Source organism: Xenopus laevis, chromosome 8S (assembly GCF_017654675.1).
Source record: "Xenopus laevis strain J_2021 chromosome 8S, Xenopus_laevis_v10.1, whole genome shotgun sequence".
Taxonomy (NCBI): domain Eukaryota; kingdom Metazoa; phylum Chordata; class Amphibia; order Anura; family Pipidae; genus Xenopus; species Xenopus laevis.
In genome coordinates this window covers 57,712,154-57,729,338 of record NC_054386.1, presented here as the reverse complement: position 1 = coordinate 57,729,338, position 17,185 = coordinate 57,712,154, and the positions used below count along the sequence as shown (strand labels likewise).

The 17,185-nt window shown below is 43.1% G+C and overlaps 1 protein-coding gene across 3 annotated transcripts in view; it reads left to right on the top strand.

The window, feature by feature from the left end:
* The window catches only part of LOC108700099 (collagen alpha-6(IV) chain), a 132,947-nt gene that overhangs the window by 99,384 nt on the left and 16,378 nt on the right, over window positions 1–17,185 (top strand). For 2 of the 3 annotated variants that reach the window (XM_041575197.1, XM_041575196.1), the window contains 4 exons: window positions 833–952; window positions 1,650–1,831; window positions 2,396–2,459; window positions 10,188–10,262. In XM_041575197.1, coding sequence (XP_041431131.1) covers window positions 833–952; window positions 1,650–1,831; window positions 2,396–2,459; window positions 10,188–10,262 — 441 coding nt within the window. The remainder of the gene's footprint in view (window positions 1–832; window positions 953–1,649; window positions 1,832–2,395; window positions 2,460–10,187; window positions 10,263–17,185) is intronic. The other variant, XM_018232970.2, reaches the window with a different exon arrangement.

The window sequence follows — 17,185 nt, the reverse complement described above, 5'->3', positions numbered from 1 at the left end:
ATGACAAGCAACAAACATGACTTTATTTAAACATGTAGTTCCCTGTTACATGGATATTAGATTTCTGTAGGTTGAAAGAGTAATCAGTCATGTGTGGCCTGGAGATTTTATAACACAACCTTTAGTCAAGCCTATTCAAAGCCAGATTCATATTTTTACATTAAAGCTGAAGGAAAGCTACCAAGGCAGTTTATTGCCAATAGATTAGCCACATCAGTGCAAGCTAAAACACTTTTTAGTCTTTAAAATGCTTTTCCATAACTGAGTAAACAGCTCTAGACACTGTCTCTGTTTGTTTAGGATAGCAGCTGTCATATTAGCTTGCTGTAACATCACTTCCTGACTCAGTCTCTCCCTGCTCACTCATAGCTCTGAGCACAGATTACAGCAGGGAGGGGAGGAGGGAGGGAGTGAGTGAGTGAGTGAAGAGCATGCTCAAGAACAAGACCTTTATGTTTAAGCTGAAAACAGGAAGTCTGATTCAGAAGTCCATGAGTACACAATAGAAGGAAATAAATGCTATGTTTCTTTTCACATAGGACTTTGTGTATTCATAAAGACCTTTCTGATAAAGCTTACTTAGTTTTAACCTTTCCTCCTCCTTTAAACACTCCATTCACTTGTAAATGTATATTCTGTACCCCATGAAAGCCAACAATATAATGCACTAAACATTATACTTAATAACCCTCAGAGGTCAATAATGCAATGCAATAAGTAAAAATATGTTAACCATATGTTAGAGGAAGCCATTTATCAAGTAAGGATGGGATAATGCATGAAACCCATACAGAAAAGTTGGCTGAAATGTTCCTTTGCTTTTATTTTGTAGGTTTACCTGGTGAACCTGGTCTACCAGGTCCTGTCATACTACCACCTCCCGACCTTCATTCTAAAGGGGTTCAGGGAGAACCAGGACCAAGTGGCCCTCCTGGATTTATAGGACCTAGAGGTAATATCACCAGTAATCCTCTAAGTTGTGCTCTGATAAATGTGGTGCAATAGCTTGTGTGCATATGCAAGCATTAATATTCAGTTTTTGCACATAACCTTAACCAGTGCAGGGCAACACTACATTATATTTTCATTACTTTAAAACACTTTTATTTTTTGATGTTACTGTTCCTTTAAACTGTGCCTTGAATCAAGTCCTGCTTTCATAGGGAGACAGGTGTGAGTAGGTATTTACTTATTTTTAGTATTTAACTCTACTTTAAAACTTAATGGGTCATTAATCAGAGGAAGAGTGTGTAGTTTGTGTTTGGGGAGCCATCTCCCTAAACCCTTATTATTCTCTGCCTACAAAACGAATTCTTCAAATAATGGATAAAAGAACATTTCATTAACATCATACACTATTAACCTCACATCTCACTTCCAACTCTACAGATGTACTATATTATGGTTCATTTGACCACCTTTTTACAACATGCATTAGAATATGCTTAAAGCAAAGACCCCCATGTTGACAGAAAAAATGTGCTTGAGAATCTACCAAAGGAACATCAAACCTCCCACTTTGCCACTGATATACCCTTACTTAGCCAACCTATTTTACACTCCCTTATTTTCTCAGTGCCAGTATTGACAGAGTTACCAACATATATTGTTTGTTTACCACTAATCTGACACTATTTGCCATTTTCCAGGTGATAGAGGTTTTCCTGGACTTCTAGGATCACAGGGGAACCCTGGCTTTCCAGGAAGCCCAGGCATAGATAAAGGTTTTCCAGGTGACCCTGGATTACCTGGAGCATTTGGAAGACCAGGATTTCCTGGTCCAAAAGGAGAACCTGGAATAATTGGATTTCCAGGAATGCCTGGCCCAAATGTAAGTATTATATTATAGGGTAAAGTAACCCAGATTCACAATTAAAATAACAGCATAACATGCCCTGTATTGGAAGGCTGATGGTATACATAATGATTATTGATGTTTTACCTGTGTGTTTTCGTGCAATTAGTTATGTCAATGAGAAGTTGTTTTGAGCAAGGTATAAATGTTGTCTGTAAACTTCCACATATACAACGTCAACATATCAAACTATTATTTAAAAACATTTTTTGCTACTAAATAGGTAAAAACTGGACATTCGAAAGAATGCAATGTGGCTGATGGCGGAGCGCTTCCCTTGCACGCCAGCTCCTGCTAAGCCGCAGCTCTCGCGATAGTTCGGCTCCTTCTAGCCTGCTTCCACTTCACGCTTCTGTTACCGTTACAGAGCGCTGTTCAAAGCAATCACGGAGAATGGCAGATTAGTATCAATATAGTGGCTTTATTGAGCGCATTAAAATTGCTAAGGAGGGGGATTCACATCTAACGCGTTTCGTGTCAGAAGACCTGACACTTCATCAGAAAACTGGACATTGTATTAAATCTTCTTCTGCTTTATAGGGTGCTGATGGTATCCCTGGAGTTTCTGGTTTTCCTGGCAGTCCTGGACTACCTGGACCAAAAGGTAAGGGGAATTAAACCATACTTTAGTAACTTTTATTTTCTTCAGAATACAGTCAGATAAAAAAGCAGCAGTCATAAAATAAACAATATGCTGTAGTCCTGAAGGTAGCCAGGGGTAAGCCATCCCATGACCAAGATAGAAAGTCCTTTATAATGGCTTCTTGCCATAGATTTTGCCTTGGCTATGATCAGGAGGGCCTGATTGGCCAGGGACAAGATATGCATTGGCAGAGATTTAACCACCCAGAGAGGCTAGTGCAGCCACATTAAGTAAGTTCTCTTGTAATGTACATTAACTCACTAACCTTCACTCCGAACAGGCTGCAAGCATTATATATTTTTGTTACTAATATGTTTGAAAAGTACAGGTAGCCTGACGTTCAAAAACTTTAATTTTTTTATCCTATCTCTAGAGATGTCGCGAACTGTTCGCCGGCGAACTTGTTCGCGCGAACATCGGGTGTTCGCGCTCGCCGGAAGTTCGCGAACGTCGCGCGACGTTCGCCATTTTGGGTTCGCCATTGTTGGCGCTTTTTTTTGCCCTCTCACCCCAGACCAGCAGGTACATGGCAGCCAATCAGGAAGCTCTCCCCTGGACCACTCCCCTTCCCTATAAAAACCGAAGCCCTGCAGCGTTTTTTCACTCTGCCTGTGTGTGCTGAAGAGATAGTGTAGGGAGAGAGCTGCTGCCTGTTAGTGATTTCAGGGACAGTTGAAAGTTTGCTGGCTAGTAATCGTTTTGATACTGCTCTGTTATTGGAGGGACAGAAGTCTGCAGGGGTTTGAGGGACATTTAAGCTTAGGTAGCTTTGCTGGCTAGTAATCTACCTTCTACTGCAGTGCTCTGTATGTAGCTGCAGTGGGCAGCTGTCCTGCTTCTGATCTCATCTGCTGACTGCTGCAATAACAGTAGTCCTTGTAAGGACTGCTTTTATTTATTTTTTTGTTGTTTTACTACTACTACTACTACTACTATAAGAGCCCAGTGCTATTAGTCTAGCAGTGTTGGGGAGTGGGACTGGTGTGCTAATCTGCTGCTCCTAGTAGTTCAGCAGCACCAACTTTAATTTTTTTTTTTTAATATTCATTTTTTTTTATTTTACTTTTTTTTATTTTACTACCGCTGTAGTAGTGTATAAGTTGACCTTTTAGGCATTATTTGCCCTGTAGGCATTATTTGCACACTGTTTTCTTCAACCCGCCATCTAGCTGTGTGACCTTGTTCACATTCTGTCTAAATATCCATAATATTACCGTCTCCAGAAAAAACACCGGAGTGACTTTTTTTCAAGCAGCCATAATATATTTTACGTAATCCGTATCCACCGCTGTAGTAGTGTATACGTTGACCTTGTAGGCATTATTTGCACACTGTTTTCTTCAACCCGCCATCTAGCTGTGTGACCTTGTTCACATTCTGTCTAAATATCCATAATATTACCGTCTCCAGAAAAAACACCGGAGTGACTTTTTTCAAGCAGCCATAATATATTTTACGTAATCCGTATCCACCGCTGTAGTAGTGTATACGTTGACCTTGTAGGCATTATTTGCACACTGTTTTCTTCAACCCGCCATCTAGCTGTGTGACCTTGTTCACATTCTGTCTAAATATCCATAATATTACCGTCTCCAGAAAAAACACCGGAGTGACTTTTTTCAAGCAGCCATAATATATTTTACGTAATCCGTATCCACCGCTGTAGTAGTGTATACGTTGACCTTGTAGGCATTATTTGCACACTGTTTTCTTCAACCCGCCATCTAGCTGTGTGACCTTGTTCACATTCTGTCTAAATATCCATAATATTACCGTCTCCAGAAAAAACACCGGAGTGACTTTTTTCAAGCAGCATTCATATATTTTACGTAATCCGTATCCACCGCTGTAGTAGTGTATACGTTGACCTTGTAGGCATTATTTGCACACTGTTTTCTTCAACCCGCCATCTAGCTGTGTGACCTTGTTCACATTCTGTCTAAATATCCATAATATTACCGTCTCCAGAAAAAACACCGGAGTGACTTTTTTCAAGCAGCCATAATATATTTTACGTAATCCGTATCCACCGCTGTAGTATTGTATACGTTGACCTTGTAGGCATTATTTGCACACTGTTTTCTTCAACCCGCCATCTAGCTGTGTGACCTTGTTCACATTCTGTCTAAATATCCATAATATTACCGTCTCCAGAAAAAACACCGGAGTGACTTTTTTCAAGCAGCCATAATATATTTTACGTAATCCGTATCCACCGCTGTAGTAGTGTATACGTTGACCTTGTAGGCATTATTTGCACACTGTTTTCTTCAACCCGCCATCTAGCTGTGTGAGCTTGTTCACATTTTGTCTAAATATTGATAATATTATCGTCTCTAGAAAAACCACTTGAGTTACTTTTTTTCAAGCAGCATTCATATATTTTACGTAATCCGTATCCACCGCTGTAATAGTGTATACGTTGACCTTGTAGGCATTATTTGCACACTGTTTTCTTCAACCCGCCATCTAGCTGTGTGTATTATCGTTTCCAGAAAAACCAACTGAGTTTTTGTTGTTGTTGTTGTTTTTTTAAAAATAATGCCAGGCAAAGGCAGGCCGCCACGCAGAGGCCGTGCTAGGGGCCGTGCTGCTATGCAATCCTGTGGCCCTAGCAAATTGCCCAGTTTTAAAAAGCCAATGACCCTGAACTCCCAAAATGCTGAAGAGGTAGTTGACTGGCTTACACAGCACACCCCATCCTCTACCGTTTCTAACTTTACCACAACATCCTCCTCATCCTCCACTGCTATGGCCACCCCACGTAACACTTCCTCCACCACCGGTGCCCCTTCTTCACTGGGGTCAGAGGAGTTATTTTCCCATGAGTTTCTTGAACTGAGTAATGCGCAACCATTATTGCCAGAAGAAGATGAAGGAGATGAGGACCTTACACCAGATTTAATTCTGGCAGAGAACACGATAGAGATGGACATAATGAGTGATGAGGAGGAGGTCCCCGCTGCTGCTTCCTTCTGTGATGTGTCAGAAGAAATTGATGCATCTGAGGAGAATGATGATGAGGAGATTGATGTTTTGTGGGTGCCTAGTAGAAGAGAGCAAGAGGAGGGTAGTTCAGATGGAGAGACGGAGAGTCAGAGAGGCAGTAGGAGAATAAGACTTAGAAGAAGCAGGGAGGACAGCCCGCAGGGATCAGTAGGGCAACAACATGTATCGGCACCTGTGTTCAGCCGGCCAACGCCCCCGCCATTGCCGCCAATGCCGCCAACTTCTACTGTTACCGCCAGATCGCACACTTCCAAAAAGTCAGCAGTGTGGGATTTTTTTAATGTGTGTGCCTCTGACAAAAGCATTGTAATTTGCAATGAGTGCAGTCAGAAACTGAGCCTTGGTAAGCCCAACAGCCACATAGGTACAACTTCTATGCGAAGGCACATGAGCGGCAAGCACAAAGCACTTTGGGAGCAACACCTCAAAGGCAACAGGCAAACTAAAAGCCACACTCCTTCTGGTCCAGCATCTTACTGCTCTACCTCTGCTCTCCTTGACCCGTCTGAACCACCCTCCACTCCGCCTTCCACCTTGACCACCTGTTCCCATTCCCAGTCATCTGCCACCAGCCAAGTTTCTGTGAAGGCCATGTTTGAGCGTAAGAAGCCAATGTCTGACTGTCACCCCCTTGCCCGGCGTCTGACAGCTGGCTTGTCTGCACTCTTAGCCCGCCAGCTTTTACCATACCAGCTGGTGGACTCTGAGGCCTTCCGCAAATTTGTAGCAATTGGGACACCGCAGTGGAAGGTACCCAGCCGCAATTTTTTTTCTAAAAAGGGAATACCACACCTGTACCAACATGTGCAGAGCCAAGTTACCGCATCTCTGTCACTTAGTGTTGGGCCAAAGGTCCATATGACTACTGACGCATGGTCCTCCAAGCATGGTCAGGGCAGGTATGTCACCTACACTGCCCACTGGGTGAACTTGGTAATGGCTGGGAAGCAGGGAATGGGTAGCTCAACAACAACAGTGGAGTTGGTGTCACCGCCACGGATTGCACGCGGTTCTGCCACCACCTCTACTCCTCCATCGCTCTCTACCTCGTCTTCTTCTTCTTCTTACTCTGCTGCTGGGTCCTCCTTCTCCTCCTCCACACCTGTGCACCCCCAGCTCCCTCTAGGCTATTCGACGTGCCAGGTACGCCGTTGTCACGCTGTCTTGGGGATGACGTGCCTGGAAAGCAAAAACCATACCGGATCTGTACTCCTGTCATCTCTGCAGTCACAGGCCGATCGGTGGCTGACCCCACACCAACTGCAGATCGGAAAAGTGGTGTGTGACAATGGAAGCAATCTGTTGGCAGCGTTGAGACTAGGCAATTTAACACATGTGCCCTGCATGGCACATGTGTTAAATTTAATAGTCCAACGTTTTGTCTCCAAGTACCCAGGATTCCAGGACGTTCTCACCCAGTCCAGAAAGGTGTCGGCCCATTTCAGACGTTCCTACACAGCCATGGCACGCCTTGCTGACATTCAGCAGCGCTACAACATGCCAGTCAGGCGTTTGATTTCTGACAGCCAGACTCGCTGGAATTCAACGCTCCTTATGTTGGAACGTCTGCTGCAACAACAAAGGGCCGTCAACGAGTACCTTTTTGAACTGGGTGGTAGGACTGGATCTGCACAGCTGGGGATTTTTTTCCCCCGTTACTGGGTGCTTATGCGCGATGCCTGCAGGCTCATGCGACCTTTTGAAGAGGTGACAAATATGGTCAGTCGCACCGAAGGCACCATCAGCGACCTAATACCCTTCGCTTTCTTCCTGGAGCGTGCCGTGCGACGAGTGACAGATGAGGCTGTAGACCAGCGTGACGAGGAGCTGGAAGCGCACGATTTCTGGTCGGAATCACCAGAACGAACCCAGGCACCTGCTGCAACGCAGGGAGAGGTGCCAGAAGTGGAGTCAGAGGAGGAAGGTGGCTTTGTGGAGGAGGAGGAGGAGGACCAACAGGAGCAGGCTTCCCAGGGGGCTAGTGGTGACCTTTTGGGGACCCCTGGTCTTGTACGTGGCTGGGGGGAGGAGACCGTGGATGATGCAGTCCTTGATAATGAGGAAGCGGAGATGGATAGCTCTGCATCCAACCTTGTGAGAATGGGGTCTTTCATGCTGTCATGCCTGTTGAAGGAACCCCGTATCAAGAGGCTTAAGGAGAAGGACCTGTACTGGGTCGCAACGCTACTAGACCCTCGGTACAAGCATAAAGTGTCAGAAATGTTACCAACATACCACAAGTCCGAAAAGATGCGGCATTTACAAACCAGCCTGCAAAACATGTTGTACAATGCTTTTAAGGGTGATGTCACTTCAGGAACTCATCAACATTCCAGGGGCAGAGGTGCCAGTAATCCTGCCACGAGCACACCTGCAAGGACAAAGCCCTTTGGCCAGTCTGTAACGTCAGACATGCAAATGTTTTTCTGTCCAAGGCAGCGCCACAACCCTTCTGGATCCACCCTCAAAGAACGCCTCGACCGGCAGGTAGCGGACTACCTGGCATTAACTGCAGATATCGACACTCTGAGGAGCGATGAACCCCTGGACTACTGGGTGCGCAGGCTTGATCTGTGGCCAGAGCTGTCACAATTTGCCATGAACCTCTTGTCTTGCCCAGCCTCAAGTGTGCTCTCAGAAAGGACCTTCAGTGCAGCAGGAGGGATTGTAACTGAGAAGAGAACTCGCCTAGGTCACAAAAGTGTCGATTACCTGACCTTTATTAAAATGAATGAGGGGTGGATCTCGGAGGGTTACTGCACGCCGGAAGACTTGTTCTGACTTCTATGCAGCTGTCCTTCTCTTCAAGCCTCATGACTCCACACACAGCTGTCCTTTAGCGTCCTCCTCCTCCCTCCGCCACCGTTACAAACTAGGGTGCAAACCCTACTGGTTTAATTTTTTCTGGCCTCTGTGCTTCAGTGGCTGCAACCAAAAAAACTGGGCAAACAATGTCTACAAGGTCAACGTATGGCAAAAAATGACTATTTTCAGCATTTATATGGCATATTTTTCTGGCAACTGTGCTTCAGTGGCTGCGTCCAAAAAAATGCATATTTTCAGCATTTATATGGCATAATTTTTCTGGCCTCTGTGCTTCAGTGGCTGCAACCAAAAAAATTTATATTTTCAGCATTTATATGGCATAATTTTTCTGGCAACTGTGCTTCAGTGGCTGCGACCAAAAAAATGCATATTTTCTGCATTTATATGGCATAATTTTTCTGGCCTCTGTGCTTCAGTGGCTGCAACCAAAAAAATTTATATTTTCAGCATTTATATGGCATAATTTTTCTGGCCTCTGTGCTTCAGTGGCTGCAACCAAAAAAATGCATATTTTCAGCATTTATATGGCATAATTTTTCTGGCAACTGTGCTTCAGTGGCTGCGACCAAAAAAATGCATATTTTCAGCATTTATATGGCATAATTTTTCTGGCCTCTGTGCTTCAGTGGCTGCAACCAAAAAAATGCATATTTTCAGCATTTATATGGCATAATTTTTCTGGCCTCTGTGCTTCAGTGGCTGCAACCAAAAAAATGCATATTTTCAGCATTTATATGGCATATTTTTTCTGGCCTCTGTGCTTCAGTGGCTGCGGCCAAAAAAACTGGGCAAACAATGCCTACAAGGTCAACGACGTTGACCTTGTAGGCATTGTTTGCCCAGTTTTTTTGGCCGCAGCCACTGAAGCACAGAGGCCAGAAAAAATATGCCATATAAATGCTGAAAATAGTCATTTTTTGCCATACGTTGACTCAACGTATATGGCAAAAAATTACTATTTTCAGCATTTATATGGCATATTTTTTCTGGCAACTGTGCTTCAGTGGCTGCGACCAAAAAAACTGGGCAAACAATGCCTACAAGGTCAACGTATGGCAAAAAATGACTATTTTCAGCATTTATATGGCATATTTTTTCTGGCAACTGTGCTTCAGTGGCTGCAACCAAAAAAACTGGGCAAACAATGTCTACAAGGTCAACGTATGGCGAAAAATTACTATTTTCAGCATTTATATGGCATATTTTTTATGGCAACTGTGCTTCAGTGGCTGCGTCCAAAAAAACTGGGCAAACAATGCCTACAAGGTCAACGTATGGCAGTTGTTTAAAGAGAACAGTAGATTACTAGCCAGCAAAGCTACCTAAGCTAAAATGTCCCTCAAATCCCTGCAGACTTCTGTCCCTCCAATACAGAGCAGTATCAAGCAGATTACTAGCCAGCAAACTTACTATCATCTGTCCCTGAAATCACTAACAGCTCTCCCCCTACACTATCTCTTCCAAGCACACACAGGCAGATTTTTCAGATACATTTTTGCCCTTGATCCCCCTCTGGCATGCCACTGTCCAGGTCGTTGCACCCTTTAAACAACTTTAAAATCATTTTTCTGGCCAGAAATGTCTTTTCTAGATGTTAAAGTTCGCCTTCCCATTGAAGTCTATGGGGTTCGCGAACCGTTCGCGAACCGCTCGCATTTTTGCGCAAGTTCCGGAATATGTTCGCGAACTTTTTTTCCGACGTTCGCTACATCCCTACCTATCTCTGGGAGAAGAATGGGTAAAGAAGAAACCATATACAGAAACTCTTGACTCCCCTTTAAAGTTCCTGCTGATAAATTGTATTATGAAAACCAGTGGCTAATCAAAATGGAACCAAATGCATTATCTTTGTAGGAGAAAGAGGCGAGACTTTAGGACAACCTGGACGCCCAGGAGTTAAAGGGAAAACTGGTGTACCAGGAGTTTCAGGTAAAGGTATTCCCAGTTTTATTCCCAACCTAGGTATGGGACCTGTTCTACACGGAGAATTGTGGCCGCAGTCCTTCGTAGAAGTCCGAGACTTGGTCTGAAATAAAGGAAAAAAGATATACAAAGCTAGATTTCTCCCTAACTATCCATGGTAACTACCTAAAACCTGCTCAATAACAATCTGCAAGTCCCCCTGAATGAAACGATACCCCCTATGTATGGATACACATAGAGACGCAGCCACCAAACACCCCAAAACAGGAGCAATGCAGAAGGGCAATTGCAGTTGAAAATCTGGGGGCTGCGCTCTATGTTTACTACTTGTGGTTTTTCAGTCTAAACACCCCTAAACTCTGAAATAACCCCCACAAACCATATATTACCGTAAAGTACACTTCTTCAGCTATTCAAAGACGCCATTCTTGCTTTTCTACACGGAGAATTGTGGCCGCAGTCCTTCGCAGAAGTCCGAGACTTGGTCTGAAATAAAGGAAAAAAGATATACAAAGCTAGATTTCTCCCTAACTATCCATGGTAACTACCTAAAACCTGCTCAATAACAATCTGCAAGTCCCCCTGAATGAAACGATACCCCCTATGTATGGATACACATAGAGACGCAGCCACCAAACACCCCAAAACAGGAGCAATGCAGAAGGGCAATTGCAGTTGAAAATCTGGGGGCTGCGCTCTATGTGTACTACTTGTGGTTTTTCAGTCTAAACACCCCTAAACTCTGAAATAACCCCCACAAACCATATATTACCGTAAAGTACACTTCTTCAGCTATTCAAAGACGCCATTCTTGCTTTTCTACACGGAGAATTGTGGCCGCAGTCCTTCGCAGAAGTCCGAGACTTGGTCTGAAATAAAGGAAAAAAGATATACAAAGCTAGATTTCTCCCTAACTATCCATGGTAACTACCTAAAACCTGCTCAATAACAATCTGCAAGTCCCCCTGAATGAAACGATACCCCCTATGTATGGATATACATAGAGAAGCAGCCACCAAACACCCCAAAACAGGAGCAATGCAGAAGGGCAATTGCAGTTGAAAATCTGGGGGCTGCGCTCTATGTGTACTACTTGTGGTTTTTCAGTCTAAACACCCCTAAACTCTGAAATAACCCCCACAAACCATATATTACCGTAAAGTACACTTCTTCAGCTATTCAAAGACGCCATTCTTGCTTTTCTACACGGAGAATTGTGGCCGCAGTCCTTCACAGAAGTCCGAGACTTGGTCTGAAATAAAGGAAAAAAGATATACAAAGCTAGATTTCTCCCTAACTATCCATGGTAACTACCAAAAACTTGCTCAATAACAATCTACAAGTCCCCCTGAATGAAATGATACCCCCTATGTATGGATACACATAGAGACACAGCCACCAAACACCCCAAAACAGGGACAATGCATAATATTGGGGCTGCGAATTTATATGAGGTTCTCAACTTTTCTCATCCTAAACTGCACCTTTTCTGTTAAACCCCCACAAACCATATATTTTTGAAAAGTACACTTCATTAGATATTCAAAGATGCCATTCTTACTTTTCTACACGGAGAATTGTGGCCGCAGTCCTTCGTAGAAGTCCGAGACTTGGTCTGAAATAAAGGAAAAAAGATATACAAAGCTAGATTTCTCCCTAAGTATCCATGGTAACTACCAAAAACCTGCTCAATAACAATCTGCAAGTCCCCCTGAATGAAATGATACCCCCTATGTATGGATACACATAGAGACACAGCCACCAAACACTCCAAAACAGGGACAATGCATAATATTGGGGCTGCGAATTTATACGAGGTTCTCAACTTTTCTAATCCTAAACTGCACCTTTTCTGTTAAATAACCCCCACAAACCATATATTTTTGAAAAGTACACTTCATTAGATATTCAAAGATGCCATTCTTACTTTTCTACACGGAGAATTGTGGCCGCAGTCCTTCGTAGAAATCCGAGACTTGGTCTGAAATAAAGGAAAAAAAGATATACAAACTTAGATTTCCCCCTAAGTTTCCATGGTAACTAACAAAAACCTGCTCAATAACAATCTGCAAGTCCCCCTGAATAAAATGATACCCCATATGTATGCATAAACATAGAGACACAGCCACCAAACATCCCAAAACAGGGACAATGCGTAATATTGGTGCTGTGAATTTAGGTGCATGTATCCATATATCATCTGAAACTGTCCCTTACTGATGAAATAACCCCCAAAAACTAAGATTTCTTGAAAATAAACACCTTCAACTATTCAGAGATGCCATTCATGCTTTACTGCGTGGAGAATTTTGGCCACATTCTGCATTGTAGAACTCTGCTTTGGTCTGAAATAAAGGAAAAGATAGTATACAAAGTTAACATTTATCTCCCAGGGAATTTTGGGACCACTTTATGGATCTGCATCTGGGTGCTACTACCCCAAAATATATTTCACTCACCTATTCGGATATATTGTAGTGGAGTGTCTTTGAGTTCCATCTGTCCTGTGGTGTTACGATACGAATTCCTTTGCTTCTTCCTACACTATTTCGCCAATGACAAAATCTGTACCACATTTACAAATACATTTTCCAACAGAAACCATAGTAAATTTGGCCCATAAATTATGCAAGTGTCCTAAGAAGTTTAGGAATTTAGGTGGCAACAATGAGGATTGGGGCATTAGCAGCTGAAATACTCACAAATCCAGAGATACCTAAATCTACAAAAACAAATGCAAATGTTGCTCAGAAATACAGACAAAACTATAGATAACTGCGCTGATAGACGAGCTTTTGAGGTGCCAGTAAAATAAAAGACTTGTAGCATCAGCATTAGAGATGCACATCATCCCACGTATTCATCACGCACCACAAGTTCTATCGTGTGCCCTCTCGCCAACCAGCACCTCATTTTGCTATTTACCACCAGCGCAATAGAAGTGCTATCCATAACACAACTGGTCTAAAACACCATTGCTCAACACAAAAGCTGAATGCCTAGACTAAGAACAATTGGAGTAGACACTCGCACACCCGTTGTGCAGGTATATAGCTTTGCTCGGTGCACAGTGAATGGAGGATACGGTGGCCTCCTAGTAACGTCTTGTATCTGCAGGGCAAGCCCTAGCAAAGGTTTTTACTGCGGTGGCACCACGGCAGTAAAAACCTTTGCAAGGGCTTGCCCTGCAGATACAAGTCTCGTGTGCTAGTGTGGTTTTTTGATTTAGACTAAGAACAAACCTACATACAAGTTTTTACTGCTACATTGCACTGCTCACCCAGTGCCAAATCCTATATAAAAAAATCAAAGATCACTACTATACAGAAAAAAAACTGTCATTGTTTGCCTTGTCAAACTTTTTTTTTTTATTAACAACATCTATACCTAGTTATAAGCGAAGTAGGGACCTGCCAAAATGTTAGATCTCAATAGGGGGGCTTGAATCTGAAAAACCACTCCACAAAAAAAAAAAAAAAAAAGAAAAGTATCACTCTGCCAGCACACCTAAACAGCTACTGCTAGCATGTGCATAAAAACCTAGAGCATGCCAAGTTTACTATACAGATTTACTAAATCCTTTTACCACCAACAAACCCAGAGAGCCCTAACCTACCAACACAACACAGAATTCAAGCCCTCTCGTAGTGTACCACAGTGTGGTACACCTCAAAACAGGGTTGGAAACACAAAGCAGGCTTGCTAGGACACTTGGGACAAAAATACCGCACATCTTTTCTAACACCCCTGGAACGGCAAACCTTACAAGCTCTCTGGGCATATCTTTTATTAGGAGTTGGTGGAATTTGGGCAATGAAATGCTTACCCACCATTCGGGCAACATTGTCATTGCCAGGCATTTCTGGAACCTCCTGTACATCACCAAACAAAAGGGCAGGGAGCAGCTGCAGCAGATAATTGTAAAAACTCAATTTTGGGCCTGGTACTGCCGTTTTGTAAACGACATAAGAATTATAAAGGGCCATTTGGATCATATAAATTGCGGCTTTTTTGTACCAGGCCCTGGTTTTTCTGGTGGCGTCGTAATAAGTTTGGATTTGGTCGGTTTTATCGACGCCACCCATATGCTTACTATATTCTTTACAACAGAGTGGCTTTGATTTTGCGGGCCTATCACCACTTCTGTGTTGGACAACTACACTCTCATTGTGGATAGTAGTAAGCATAAAAACATTTTTGGTGTCTGCAAATTTTAATGCCAGGAGCTCATCGCTTCTTAGAGCATGTACTTCTCCACGTTTCAATTTCTTATCCACCAGTTCCTTGGGCAGTCCTCTGCGGTTACGCCTAACAGTGCCACAAGCTGGGGTGTCCAACCAGTAAAGGGTTCTGAATAAGGGGATGCTTGTGTAAAAGTTATCCACGTATAAGTGGTAACCTTGGCCCAACAGTGGAGTAATGAGCTCCCAGACAATTTTACTACTGACAGTCAAGTCAAGGGGACAGCCGGGGGGGTCCAAATTAGTGTCCTTTCCCTCGTAGATCATGAAAAAACTAGTATAGCCCGAGCTGCTTTCACAGAGTTTGTAAAATTTCATCCCATATCGAGCACGCTTACTAGGGATGTATTGGCGAAATTTTAGGCGCCCTTTGAAGAGCAAAAGGGACTCGTCCACACATATATTTTGGGAGGGGGAGTAGACCTCTGTGAAGCGCTGAGACAGGCTATCTATAAGGGGCCTCAATTTGTAAAGCCTGTCGTAACCGGGCTCATTAGGGGGAACAGCCGCTGCATTGTCGTTAAAATGAAGAAACCGCAGTAAAATTTGATAACGGTTTCTTGGCATAACGGCTGAAAAAAGAGGGATGGAAAGGACTGTAGTGGTATCCCAGTATGAAGCTAAGGTGTTGCGTTCTACGAGTCCCATTGCCAATGTGAGTGCCAGGAATCTTTTGATTTCATTTACAGTAGTGGGATACCACGCCTGGGCTCTTGAATACCCTGGTATAGGGTGGCTGGCAAGATACTGCTCAGCGTATAAATTTGTGTAATGGACCATGTCCTGTAGGATGGCCTCTGTGATAAAAAGATTGAAGAAATCTAGGATTTCAAAGTTAGTGGTGTCCACCTTGACGCCCGTGACTGCAGTGAATGGGGGAATTTCAGGGGCATAATTACAGGGAGGCCCCCACATAGGCGCTCCAACTGCTGCATCACCACTACCCTCACCCTCTTCTACCTCCATGGGTGCATCTGGCACACTGCCACCAGCCTCTCCCTCTTCTTCTACTTCTTCAGCAGTAAGTGTGCCGCCACTACTAGCCTCTGCGCTAATAGTGCTGCTATCACCAACCTCTGATTCATCAGTAGAGTCATCAGATGGGACATACTCCGAATCAGAATTGCTAAATTCCTCTGAGCTGGAGTCCTCACAATACCTAGCTGCTTCTGCAGCGGTATAAAACCGTTTGGCCATTGTGCCAGAAAAATACAGACCACTGCAAAACTAGTAACAACTGCAAAGCAAGAAGCTCCTAAATCCAATCCAGCAAGATTTGACCAACTGCTAATACAAACAACCAGAGGGAAAAAAAAAAGGCAGCAAGATCTGACCAACAGTTAACCACTGCTAAAACAAACAACCAGAAGAAAAAGAAAAAAAAAGAAGGCAGCAAGATCTGACCAACAGTTAACCACTGCTAAAACAAACAACCAGAAGAAAAAGGAAAAAAAAGAAGGCAGCAAGATCTGACCAACAGTTAACCACTGCTAAACAAACAACCAGAAGAAAAAGGAAAAAAAAGAAGGCAGCAAGATCTGACCAACAGTTAACCACTGCTAAACAAACAACCAGAAGAAAAAGGAAAAAAAGAAGGCAGCAAGATCTGACCAACAGTTAACCACTGCTAAAACAAACCAGAAGAAAAGGAAAAAAAAGAAGGCAGCAAGATCTGACCAACAGTTAACCACTGCTAAAACAAACCAGAAGAAAAAGGAAAAAAAAGAAGGCAGCAAGATCTGACCAACAGTTAACCACTGCTAAAACAAACAACCAGAAGAAAAAGAAAAAAAAGAAGGCAGCAAGATCTGACCAACAGTTAACCCCTGCTAAAATAAACAACAAGAATAAAAAAAAAAAAAGAAGGCAGCAAGATCTGACCAACAGTTAACCCCTGCTAATACAAACACCAAGAAGAAGAAAAAAAAGAAGGCAGCAAGATTTGACCAACAGTTAACCCCTGCTAATACAAACAATCAGAAGAAGAAAAAAAAAACTAGAACTTGAACTCCTTCCAGAAATCTACAGAATAGATTACAGACAAGACACTGCACGTGCCCAAAATCGAAAAGAACCTTTTGGGGGCACTAAACAAGCAAACAGGGCAAAGGAACAGTCTGGAATAAAATCACCCAAAGCACTAAAACCAACAGCTATTGGAATGAAATCGGGGGCCAGAAACCTAAATCAACCAGCGTCACTGCAAACACAACTTTTTTTGGGGCACTAAACAAGTAGCAAAGGGCAATGCAAATGAAAAACAGAATAAAACAACAAAATGTAATAAAAATCAGCTAAAGCAATAAAAACCAACAGCTATTGGAATGAAATCAGGGGCCAGAAACCTAGACCAACCAGCGTCACTGCAAAGGCAAACTTTTTTGGGGGCACTAAACAAGCAGCAAAGGGCAAAGCAGAATAAAACAACAAAATATAAGAAAAAAAACTAGAACTTGAACTCCTTCCAGAAATCTACAGAATAGATTACAGACAAGACACTGCACGTGCCCAAAATCGAAAAGAACCTTTTGGGGGCACTAAACAAGCAAACAGGGCAAAGGAACAGTCTGGAATAAAATCACCCAAAGCACTAAAACCAACAGCTATTGGAATGAAATCGGGGGCCAGAAACCTAAACCAACCAGCGTCACTGCAAACAACTTTTTTTGGGGCACTAAACAAGTAGCA